This window comes from Phalangium opilio, unplaced genomic scaffold, assembly GCF_054372755.1.
Source record: "Phalangium opilio isolate 3A_F unplaced genomic scaffold, DU_Popi_V2 ptg000038l_1, whole genome shotgun sequence".
Lineage (NCBI taxonomy): Eukaryota > Metazoa > Arthropoda > Arachnida > Opiliones > Phalangiidae > Phalangium > Phalangium opilio.
Genome location: NW_028324161.1, coordinates 2,426,220 through 2,438,453, shown reverse-complemented (window position 1 = coordinate 2,438,453; position 12,234 = coordinate 2,426,220). Strand labels below are relative to the sequence as shown.

Genomic DNA, 12,234 nt, shown 5'->3' with positions numbered 1-12,234 from the left:
GAATTAACCAATCAGGGAAGAGCTGCTTGACGTCATAGGTTTAAAAAAATAGTACACGATGCTGGCGATCCAATCTTGAAGGAGAGAGTAATGGAGTGGAAACCCCCATACCTTAAGCGTTGCCTTTGTACCCCCACCTACGGCACCATAGTCCTCCCATCATCCCCAGCGGTTAGGTAGGGTCGTGCCGGACGAAATTGTAAAGGACGCTCCCTCTATCTCAAAAATAGAAGCTAGTTCTCATTCAAATAAAATGGCGCTACGCGGCAGCACTTAGCAATCGCCTACGGAAAGGTAGGGGCGTGCGCGAGGTACACTGGGAGAGATATGGTGCCGCAGGTCGCCCATCATCATTTCCAATCCATCTGACTCCCTTATCCCTGATCCAATCGTTAATTTTTGGTACTAGAACTAGCATCTGCTACTCTGTGAGCCTATTCACGGCTTGTTCCCTGTGCCACAGTCGGGAAGGTATTCATACGCAGAGGGGGGTTGATACTATTCTGGAATAAAGACGAAGGTTACACGGCGCCAGCATGTTTCAACGAAGTACATCTATATACTTTTGCTAATGTTCACCTTTTTCACAATTTTTGGTAATTTAGGGTATAAGGCGATTGATTCACAATCAGGAATAAGAAAAAGCGCAATTGCCTGAACCTTTGGTGGAAGCAATGCAATTAGTAGACTTGACGTTTCTCGTAAGTTGTAACGGTAGCCGATCGCCGCTTACATCTTAACGCTAATTATGATAATGGAGTAGAAGCCAATGTTGCAGATTGGTGTAGTATAGACGGAAGATCTGTAGATGGTGCAGGTGGTGTTGTTGCGCCAATAAGTACAGATTGGTGTCCATGTGGTATAGACGAATGACTAGTGCATGGAGGTGTTGTTAGAAACCAATCCGTGCAGGGTGCAGATTAGTGTGAAAGTGATATGCACCATAACTATTGGGTGATAGAATTGGATGTTAGCTACCCAGTGGAAGTATAATGACTAGTTAATGAGTGCCTCTTAAGCGAGACAGTTAACGAAATGAATACAATATTCCAAATTTCAAAGAAATACGAACGCGGTCAGGAAATCTCGAACATAGGTTTGCTCCATTTTTCCAACTGCGAATGCGGTGACAGATACGTCCGCGGTAATACATCTCCGTGACGTCATCGTCGAAACCAAAATATTACGTCGAGTCTCACTTACTTAACTAAATGTGAAAATATTGCTCTTTATTGATAAGCAATTGCATGCGTTAAAATTATAGTACTAAATTATTCAAGCGTTCTAGAAAGCTAATTTCTATACATAGTTTTCAGACTAGGAGGATTGATACCATTTACACCAGATGGCCAGGCTACTTGAAGGATAAATTGGAGTACCAACTACCAAGTAGCCTGGCCTCCTGGTTAGAGCTCGGCATTTTTTATCCATTATCCACAAATTACTGGATAACCGATTATCTATAAACAAAGTTGTGGATAACCGATTATCTATTAACAAAGTTGTGGATAACCGATTATCTATAAACAAAGTTGTGGATAACCGATTATCTATAAACAAAGTTGTGGATATAATACGTTTTAACATGTAAGTTCTGTGGATAATTTTCGAGTATGGACAAAAGTAAAATAACGTGAATAATGGATAGATAATGCCGAGCTCTACTCCTGGTGTAAATAGTATCAGAAGTAATTTAACAAGATGGTCTAGCCCATAATTAAGCCACATCGTTTACGTACTCTCGCTATCCCTACTACAATAAATATACTTCTAGTGAAATATCCCCTAATATACAGGTCAGAGGGGATAATTTTTCAATGGCTGCTTGGCAAAGAGAATCAAATATCGCCAACGCCCGTTACTAAATTACTAATACTACTACTACTACTACTACCACTACTATTCAGGTAAAACTATTAGTCCCATCGATACCTTGTAGCTAAGAAGAAAACAAAAAATTTCCAAAGCGCGCTTCTAGAATTCTCGCCTGCTCGGACCGGTTCGATTCCCGGTGGCGGTGGAGAAAAAAATAAATATTTTAAATTTAAAAATTGTTCACATGAAAAACATGGAGCCAGCGCCACCTAGTAGTGATTTTTCGAAGTACTATTTAAAAATACCGAACAAAACATCATCATCATCATCATCTTCTTCTTCTTCTACACACCAGGTCAAACTAATAGCCCATCGCATATACGATGTAGCTAATAAACCTCCCTCCCGTACTTTTGATAGTATCGATCCTAGTCTGTAAACTATGTATTTACAACTCGGTTGGCGTACAAACATTTTCTATAGTTATATCACAACAATATTCTTAGTTTGCCAGCATGATAGTAAAAATGACACATCCCTCCCCGCAGGAAAGAACGTATACTTCTACTAAACAGCTGTTTAATATAGCATTAGAATGACGACACGTTACGTCGGTACCGCCTCCTAGGTAAAAACCAGTGATAAAGGGTATAGACCATTCCAACTTGCCAACCACAGGGGCGAGGCGCCATAACAGTCTCCCCAATCTCGCCAAGAGACAACGCCAGACGGAGCTCGCGTTCGCTCCACGCGGGAGACTAGGCGACTTACACTGCCTATTGCGGTGCTTCTAGGAGCTTGGGCCCTGTGCTGGTTGCTTTTCCAATGGCATTACAGGAATGGTCTATAGCTAAGGCCTAGTAAGCTTTACAAGCCTACCAGTTAATCATTCGGGACTAACCGAACACCGCAGTGAAGTTTAGAGACAGGGGAAAATGGCGATATCCATGTCAAATATATTTTTATTTTTAAATTGATGACTATTAATAATAATCTAATTCACCCAAACCACTAGCTTTAGTACACTTGACCCTTTGCGAGAAAAAAAATTTAAACAGAAAGGTTAGGATACGATGTAGATTGTAAGCAATTCTTCAGTTAATAATCTCCAAGGACCAACCCAGTTCAAAAACAGGTTTGAAAAATAAAAGCAACAAATTTTTTATTATTATATAAAAAAAAGTTTTTTATTTTGTCACCATTTGTAAAAACATCAAATATTTCCCTGATTAGTCACGTAAAAAAATTAAAATTCGCAACCTGGGCGAATTGAAATTGTTTAAAAAGTAAAAATACGATTAAATTATATATTAAATGAATGTAACTGGTGTTAATGATAAAACAAATAATTCATAATTTTACCGATTAATCACGTCAAAAAAAAATGTTCAAAATTTAAATCCATAATCTAAATTTCTTCCAATTTTGCTAATGGCATATTTTATCAGTCCTAACTGATAAAAATTAACTATAAAAATGGATAATAAATGAATTTAATCTGGGGTAAAGATCAAACGGGTAAAAATGGATAAATGATTCTGAATAATTATAAAAAACAACAAAAACAAAAAATCGTGATTGCTAAATAATTAATTAACTATTATACGTTGGCTTTTTATTCATAAAGATCAACTCTTGTACGGTCGAAGATAAGTAGTAATACTACAGAACATTTATAAGTTGTACATGCAATCCCTCAAGGCATGTGTTTCTTCTTCATATGCTGCCTAAGGTTATGTGGTTGATTGTATTTCTTCCTACAGCTAGGTTCAGGGCAAACAAAGACCTCGCTAGAGTGTGTTTGCTGATGCCTACCTAAAAGAGATCTCGTGATAAACGTTTTCCCGCATGACTCGAAGTCACAAGCAAAAGGCCTCACTCCAGTATGAGTCGTGATATGGACATTGAGGTCCGACTTACGGCTAAATGCTTGGTCACATCCAAAAAAGTGACAAGAATAAGGCTTCACGCCCGTGTGAATGCGTTCGTGAATTCTCAAAGGACCTTTGGTTTTAAATCTTTTTCCACAATATGGAAAGGAACATTCAAAAAGCCTAACAGCCGAGTGTCTCATTACATGTTCCTCGAGAGTTCCTTTGTATCCGAATGATTTGTCACATCCTGGAAACTCACATCGGTATGGGCGCGCGTTTAGGTGTTCTTTTTCGTGTTGTTTTAGTTTAAATTTATGAATAAAACCCTTCCCGCAAGATGGCTCAGTACACATAAACTGTTTATATTCTTTATGAACTTTTTTGTAATGTTCCGCCAAATACTTGGCAGTTTTAAAAACCCGTTGACAAACATTGCATTTCGAATTTTTAGGCTTAAAAGTTTGAGTTGATTTGGTGCCCTGGTTCATCTTGAAACTTGTGGACCGAACACTGATGGTTTGGACTGACTTATCGGCACGACGCGGTTTAATTTGAGTGGCTTTTGTGACCAACGTTGGCTTGTAACTTACTTTGGTTTCGAAGATGTTTAGAACCTCTATGTCGCAATCAGCATTGTTTGAATTCACTGAAGCTGAAAAGCAAGCTAACTTAACATCATCCACATCTTCTGATAAAAGCTTCGCATCATCATTTATTATTGAAGGTGAGGTACTGTCCGAATTCGGGGAAGCTTGTGGATAGTCCAGGTTAATGCCTAAGATTTCAGACGGGGCATCCGGGTCAACCGCGTAATTAAAAAGTGCCATTGCTTGGTCCATCGTTGAAATCGTCTCACTACATATATTTCCGTCACAACTTGTAATAGAAGATAACTCATTCATATGAAACATTGGATTTTCAGAGGAGGTGCTTGGTTCATTCGCCCAACTAGAACTTTGAGACTGATCAGTGATGGTGACATTATTTGCGTTTCCGTCAGACATTTTTAGTATTCGGGGGAGTTTTGACTTGTTAACTTATTTAAATACGAATACTATGATACATCATCAAAGTGCTGAGTGATGTAGTGAGCCACACCTACAGTTTTTTGCTCTTGAGAATTGGATTCTTAAAATAGTTTCTTTGGCAGATACTATAATGGACACGTAACTTTCACAACTTGTGGTGTCCGATCTTTCCCGTATTCATATTAGAATGATGTGCTGAAGGAAGCTGCTAAGAAATAATTCATTGTAAGTAAAGGGAATGCTCTAAATTGTTGTTAAGACTGAACAATGGAAAGTCAGTTTCAGATACCAAACTCATTGAGCTAAGAAATCGTAAATACACGACGTAAAAGTAAATGAATTTTAACTAGGGATGAACCGGTACCGATACCATATCGGTATATGCACCGATACTCGGGGTTTCCCGATAGTATCGGATCGGTTGATTCGATACCGATACTAAACCGATACTCGTTTAAAATGCGTTATATGGCGCTACATGACATTTTTAGGTCTTTTAGTAACGTAATGGTGGTGATAATATCTCATTTCTATGAATTTCAATCGTGACGAGTTCTCATTTATATAAAAAGTACCTGAATTCAGTTTGTCTAACAACTAATAAGCGAAAATCTTTCTTAGTACGCGCCTACTACTCTAGGGATGAACCGATACCATATCGGTATCGGTTGAAGTATCGGGTTTTGGATCATAGTGAGTAAATATCGGTATCGGTTCATGTTGGTACCGGTATCGATCGGTATCGGGTTAAGCCTGGTATCGGCCATCTCTAATTTTAACTGTACCAAATCCACTCAGCTAAAAGAATCATAGTGCCACCGTAGCCCCCATGTTAAAGGGACTCTTAAAGTAGCTATCGGCGGGTGGGTTAAAATTACTCTGAAAGAAAACCAACTAAGCTTCTTTGAAGAACGCCTTTCCTCAGTCACGTGCATGTGACGTATTTCAAATAATTTTAACCCATCCAGCGATAACAACTTTACAGACCCTTTAATTTTGGTTTGAATGTTTTGATATCTTTCAACAGCTGAGGTGTATTCAAGCAGACGAATTGAGGAAATGGCTACACAATTTCTTATATTAACTCTAAGGTTTACTGACTCTTTAAATTTAAAGCAATGCGCGGGTCCAGTGCACTTATAAATCCCGCCCACTAGCCTTCGCCAAGATAAAGGAGGAAAGTCACCTTGTAGGGGATCCACTGGACCTGCGCTTTGCTTGTCAATGAGGGCCAAGCTAAAACTAGTCTTTGCTAAGCTTAGAGGGCCAGTCAACTCCACCCTTCGACTATGGCAGGATCTAGTCGAACTGGTTTTATCTAAACCACAGCCGGGACTCGCTTGATAGACTAATTAATAATAATAATAATCTAAGCTTTGTCTACGAAGGGATTTCCAGACTAAGCCTGTGGCTTATTTACAGGTGGGTCCCTTTACAATGCATAGAGGGGTGGTGGCTAGCCCCTATGCCACAGCTAACCGACAGCGCCCTATACTAACTATTACCATTAACCTCTGCAAGTTTTGATGGAAAGGAGAAACCGGGTTAGACCGCGGAGGAAAACTCCTTTTTTAACAAGTGGGGAGAGAACTTGCAAACTCTACGCAGAAGGATTTGTTCCCAGATTTTCACCCGATGCCACAGTCCAGGATCGAACCCGGGATCCTCTTGCTGCGAGGCGAAAGCGCTAACCGCTACGCCACCCCACCTTAATTTGTTAATTCTAATTTGACCGCATCCCTAGCAGACGTCTAATAACCGTAGCAACCTTGCTTTGACCGGTTCATGATAAATCTCCTATGCGTCGTCTGCTAAAACATATTAAATGACTTTTAATAAACAGCAATATTGAGATGACCGAACTTTGCCGAATTGCCCCAAATTCTAAAATAGAAGTAAATCTTCTATGCGTCGTCTGCTAAAACATACTAAATGGCTTTTGACTCGGGCTTCGATTTGATTGGGGTAAAACTGTGTACAATTCGGCACAAAATTATGGGGTAAAATTTAAAAATGCACCCCAATTAAAGCAAGTTACTTATTTAAAACCTTTAATGATACACTATTTATCCCAATATTGAATTACCCGAACTTTTGCCGAATTACCCCAAATTCTAAACTAGAAGTAAATCTCCTATGCGTCGTCTGCTAAAGCATACTAAATGACTTTTGACTTGGGCTGAATTATCTTGATTCTCACTAAAAAATGCGATATTAGATTAATTTCCGGTTAATTGTACTTAATTAATTTGAAAGGGGAGAGGGTAGTTCAGTTACGTGATTTAGTTTCATTAAGGGATTTAAATAAGTAACTTGGTTTAATTGTGATGTATTTTTAAATTTCACCCCACAATTTTGCGCCGAAACGTATACAATTTTACCCCATCAAGCTGAAGCCCGAGTCATGGAGGAAGGATACGAGCTATGGGCTCTATAGGAGAGGCCAACTAATAGGCGCGCGAGAAGCCAAAAAGCGTCACGGTGGCGCCGCCAGACTGCGAGTAAAGTAACTAAAGTTCAAACAAATTATTGCTCTATAACATGTAAAAAACAGGTATTTTTGGGAAATCGGAAAAAAGACAAATTTCTAGCATTTCCTTTATTATTTTTGCAGTTAGGAGCGCTGCAATCAATTATTAAACACATGTTTCGATTTGTTGTTCCCCACATGGTTTTGAATTTTCATTAAAACTTTAGTTACTTTACTCGCCGTCTGGCGGCGCCACAGTGGCCCCTTTTGGCTTCTCGCGCGCCTATTAGTTGGCCTCTCCTATAGAGCCCATAGCTCGTATCCTTCCTCCATGCCCAAGTCAAATGTCATTTAGTATGTTTTAGCAGACGACGCATAGAAATTTTTTTTATTTTCGAATTTGGGGTAATTCGGAAATAGTTCGGCAAAAATAATTTTGGGGTAAAACAGTATGGGGCAAAGTTGGAAGCGTATAACGTTATCTTAGAACTTAAAATTTAAGGTAATTTTGATTATTTCAATATTCATTTTTAAATAAGTACCTCATTCCCGAAGACTTACGGACAGTGTAATATTTGAAATGCCTCTTTGGCTGACAACTTAAATAATTGAACCCCTTCTTTTCGCAATCCTATGGTCAACTGATAGGATTTTGGCGGTTTTAGAATTTTTCACTATTTTTTTTTTTTTTTTCGAACTCCCCGTGGTCTAATTAATCAGAATCAAGTGTTGGTTGGGTTAGTTGGATCATAGCCCACTTGATCACGCACGCTGGCTGCACGCGCTCTAGAAGCCCGTCCAAACGATTTTTTTACATGTTAACTCGCGAATGCGGCGCGTTGAATAGGTTCGGTCTAAACTTTCAAACCCGTCTGGTTTTAACATGGGCGTCTATGGGAGGGGACCAGTTTTTTCAACGTTTTTGGCCCAAATAGTGCATCCACTGGTTCAAATCTCTTGAATTTTTAACGAGACGTGTATTGAAAGGTTTGATATTATCCTGTAAAATTTGAAGTCTTCATCTATAATATTTTTTTTTATAAAAAATAAAAATCATCACATAGTAGAGAAATTGAAAGTAGAGAAATCCTTCAATTTCTCTACTATGTGATGATTTTTATTTTTTATAAAAAAAAACTGGTCCCCTCCCATAGACGCCCATGTTAAAACCAGACGGGTTTGAATTTTAGACCAAACCTATGTTATTCTCATTTTTAGGGTCGATTGAGCGGGCTTCTATAGCGCGTGCAGCCAGCATACCTGTCCACCATCGCTTGGGCTCAGCTCAGCTCACGTTACTTTATAGAAATTGACAACGAGCTCACCTCAAGCTCAAAATTGAAACAATGTTTCCTTAGAGCTCAATGTGAGCTCAAGCTCAGTTAGTTTTTATAAATGAGCTCGCCTCGGGCTCGGGTTCATTCGCATAATTTTGATGGGCTAAGCTCGAGCTCAAGCTCTCTCTAATATCTTTCGCGGGCTCAGCTCGGGCTCAAAATCGATAGAATTTAAGGCTCACCTCGAGCTCGGGCTCATTCAATTTAGTAAGCTCAAGCTCGAGCTTGGTCTCATATTTCCGGAGAATATTTCTTCCAAACAGTGTAGATGTTGAAATAAATAATTTTGCAGCTATTTTTACGCGATAAATGCAAAACTACAATACATATTTACTATCGAAATGACTCGCACTACATTTGTTTTAAAATGTTTTTTTAAAACTTCATCTACCAATGAGTTACGCTAGTTTCTATTGGCACTGAATACGGCGCTGAGCCAAGCTGAGCGCAGTCTCAAAACAGTGAGCGCCCTTTCAAAATGAGCGGTCTCATAGTTTTCAGTTGGCCTCGCTCGAGCTCAGGAAAGCCAAAACATTTGTAAGAGAGCTCAGCGCAAGCTCTCGTTGATTTTACAGTTGAACCTGGGCTCAGCTCAAGGCTCACTTTGTTTGTGACGTATTGTGAGCTCGGGCTCAAGCTCAGAAAACTTTTTCATAAACTTTCGGGCTCGGCTCGGGCTCGTGACTTTATCAATTATTTCGAAGAGCCTCGCTCAATTCGCGCTCGGGCTCGCTAAATTGAGGTGAGCGCGGACAGCTATGGCAGCCAGCGTGATCAAGTGGGCTATGGTTGGATAAAGTATAATCCTACCCATAAATTATTTCCAATGACTTAAAAGCTTCTCAGTAATCTAAAATTTTCAAGTATGTTTCAGCCAAATATCCAAACTGGGCAAATGTGACACTAAAAATACATCAAGCTTACAAAGAAATCCTTTGACAATATAATTTCATGCATCGAACTCGGCTTCAGGAAGTTCAGGAGTGTGTTGTAACTTGTTTCTGTGTAAAAATGACACGAACCATTCATGTATGAACTATCTTCTAAAAGGACAATACATTATTATTTGAAGTTTCAAATTCATACAGTATACCAGGAATAAATAGATTTACTAATTGGAATCTTTAAGAGGCCATAGACCCCTCACAAATATCTGATTGACTGTGAGGGGAAGCGCCAAAAACTTTTGGTTATGCGGATGTGTGGGAGTGGGACGGATCGAGATCATGACCTTTTAAGCTGTCGACTGTCGTCTGCATCATTTAACTTGGAAATGGTCGGGACCAATGAGATAGATAGAGTTCCAATTCAAATCGGCTTACCGCGATACACATTTTTTTTATCAAGCAAGTTTATCAAAACATGACAGCGCCACCTGTGAGCCTCTAGCGGAACTAATTACAACTTTTACTCGCTTATTTTCAATCAGAAACATCGTTATGATTTTTATTTCATCTATTTATTAGATTAAAAAGGACTAGAGTTTTTATTATTTAACTTGCTTATTTTATTTAACACGTTTAAAAAACTATTTTGACAGCAGACGGTAATAAAAAAGTTCTTCAAGTGACTAATAGGCGGCGCCACCCGTATTTGATAAAGATTCATGCTCGACAAAAAGTGTATCGCGAATCGTCGATCTCGAGATCCCACGTTGTGACTCTAGGTTTATATATATATTCTATCTCATTGGTCGGGACTCTGGGATTACACACCACCTCCTCTTTCAGTCAAGCACCCTGGCAAATAAAATGGCCTCTTGAAGATTCCAAGTAGTAAATCTATGTATTCCTGAATCCTGAGTATACTCATCTACCACCATAAGTTTATCAAATATGTTCCATAGCTTCCATTAGTATGATTGACAGTGCGCTACCTATACTTTTAGTACGATTTGACAGCAGCGTGGGAAATAAGGCGGTGGCACAGGGCAAATGACCAGTTTAAAAATTGCCTGGACCAGTTTAAAAATTAAATCGGAGGGGGGTCAGTGGTCCACGGGACCACTAAGAAAATTCTAGGGTAACCAGGGTCCAGACAATATCTGAACTATTTTAATTACCCACTTCTTTAGTTTAGCAGACGACGCGCCCTGGTCAATGGTCATGGACCAGTTTATTTATTCCAGGCCAGGGGGGTTGCTGGCCCAATGTCCAGTTTTAAAAAAATCCTTATTTCCCACCCTGTTTGACGGGCTTCTATAACGCGAGCAGCCTGCGTCCACGAGTCGCGTGATCGAGGAGGCTATGGCTGCGTTCAGCAGAGCTTAGCGCTGAGTCAGCGCTGTTGGCAGTGTCCTACTGAACGGAATAGCCAGTTAGCCACTCTCATTATCAGTGTGGGAAATAAGGCACTATCACAGGCCAGTGGCCAGTTTAAAAATTACCTGAGCCAGTTTGAAAATTAAACGCTTTGGGGTCTACTGGCCCTGGTGGCCACTTAATTAATTCAAAGTTTACCCCCTCATGATTTCATTAAATAAATACTATGTTAAACCCTAAAATTGTCTCGTCTTTGCTTATATGCTGTGCAGACTTAGAAATAGCACACGTCCACTGGTCCAAAACCAGTTTATTAATTGCTTGGACTATTTTTTTTAATTCAAAAAGTGGGGGTTACTGGTCCTCGGGACCAGTTTATTAATTGCAAATCTATAGGAGAACTAAGACTGGGACCGCTCCGGAGACCAGTTTATTATTTAGGACACTAGGGGGGGTCACTGGTCCCAAGGACTAGTTTAAAAATTATCCTTATTTCTAAGTCTGATGCTGTGTGCTTGCTTGGCCTAAATTTTGTATGTGAGAGTGGGATTATGGGTGGGTTTCGTATGTCTCTACACTCTACACAGTGTAGATGAAGTGATTTTTGCAGTTAACTAAAGATAAGATAAACAGTCTCTCTCGGTAGTCATGTTTGGGTCTGGTCTATAGGGAAACAGCATGAAGCGGTTTTTGACCTTCTAGTGACGTCACGCCCGGAAGCCGCGACCTCTGGATTTGTTTTTATTTAATGGCCACCATGTTGTATGTGAATTATTGGTAAAAAGCACCTTATAAATATAGTGGAAGACATGGAAAATCAACAAATTAATTTCGATAAATCAGATTATTTAGAAACTTTAGCCGAAACAACTAAAAAAAGGTATATAGAAAAAATTTCATTGGTTAATTATGAGGATCCTTACTGTAAAAATACGGTAAATTGGAGCCAAGGCTTAAATGATTACCCGGCCATAACGTCCCAAAAGTTGATAAATCCAAGGTTTTTTTACCTTGATTTCTTATTATTCTTGGAATTCTAAAGAATTTCTCACGACTTTCAGCAACAGCTTTGCTTTTACACTCAAAAACGCAACAGTATAGCACCATCTTTCGAGAGTTCAATGTATTTTTGTAGAGGGCGACACATACAATATGGCGGCCGATTCAAAATTCAAATCGGGCGGTAAAAAATTACAAACCGGTGACGTCACTGAATTGTTCGTGCTGTTTCCCTATAGGGAAAGGCAGCCTTTCATCAAAGTTGTCAACTCCTTTCAAGATTGTTTTCCAATATTATCTCAAATATTTAATGTCTAACTGGTAACAAATCCAACATCTGCAGATCGAAGCAGATTTTTTAAATTGAAATTACTCAATAAAAGACATATAGTTCTTAATTTAAGACTCCAGTATTTTGAAATACCCATACCCATAAAAACTAGGCCTGTG

General features: G+C 39.3%; 1 protein-coding gene across 14 annotated transcripts; it reads right to left on the bottom strand.

The window, feature by feature from the left end:
- Nucleotides 1–2,973: 2,973 nt before the first annotated feature.
- LOC149682630 (uncharacterized) lies at nucleotides 2,974–10,831 on the bottom strand. Of its 14 annotated transcripts, XM_089834282.1 has the most exons (5): nucleotides 10,341–10,831; nucleotides 9,637–10,263; nucleotides 9,449–9,567; nucleotides 3,736–4,922; nucleotides 2,974–3,630 (listed from the first exon to the last, which is right to left on the bottom strand). In XM_089834282.1, exons 4-5 carry the CDS (start codon nucleotides 4,691–4,693, stop codon nucleotides 3,512–3,514), a joined length of 1,077 nt encoding a protein of 358 aa, XP_089690408.1. In that variant the 5' UTR covers nucleotides 4,694–4,922; nucleotides 9,449–9,567; nucleotides 9,637–10,263; nucleotides 10,341–10,831; the 3' UTR covers nucleotides 2,974–3,511. The 14 variants fall into 14 exon arrangements, with proteins under 14 accessions (XP_089690408.1, XP_089690397.1, XP_089690398.1 ...); XM_089834271.1 differs by lacking the exon at nucleotides 10,341–10,831 and adding an exon at nucleotides 9,335–9,374 and having other exon boundaries at nucleotides 2,974–4,925; nucleotides 9,637–10,239; XM_089834272.1 differs by lacking the exon at nucleotides 10,341–10,831 and adding an exon at nucleotides 9,335–9,374 and having other exon boundaries at nucleotides 2,974–4,922; nucleotides 9,637–10,239.
- Between the last annotated feature and the right edge of the window lie 1,403 nt (nucleotides 10,832–12,234).

Excerpts from the sequence above, each read along its gene's own strand:
- LOC149682630 (XM_089834276.1), bottom strand. The coding sequence starts at position 4,693 with ATGTCTGACGGAAACGCAAATAATGTCACCATCACTGATCAGTCTCAA.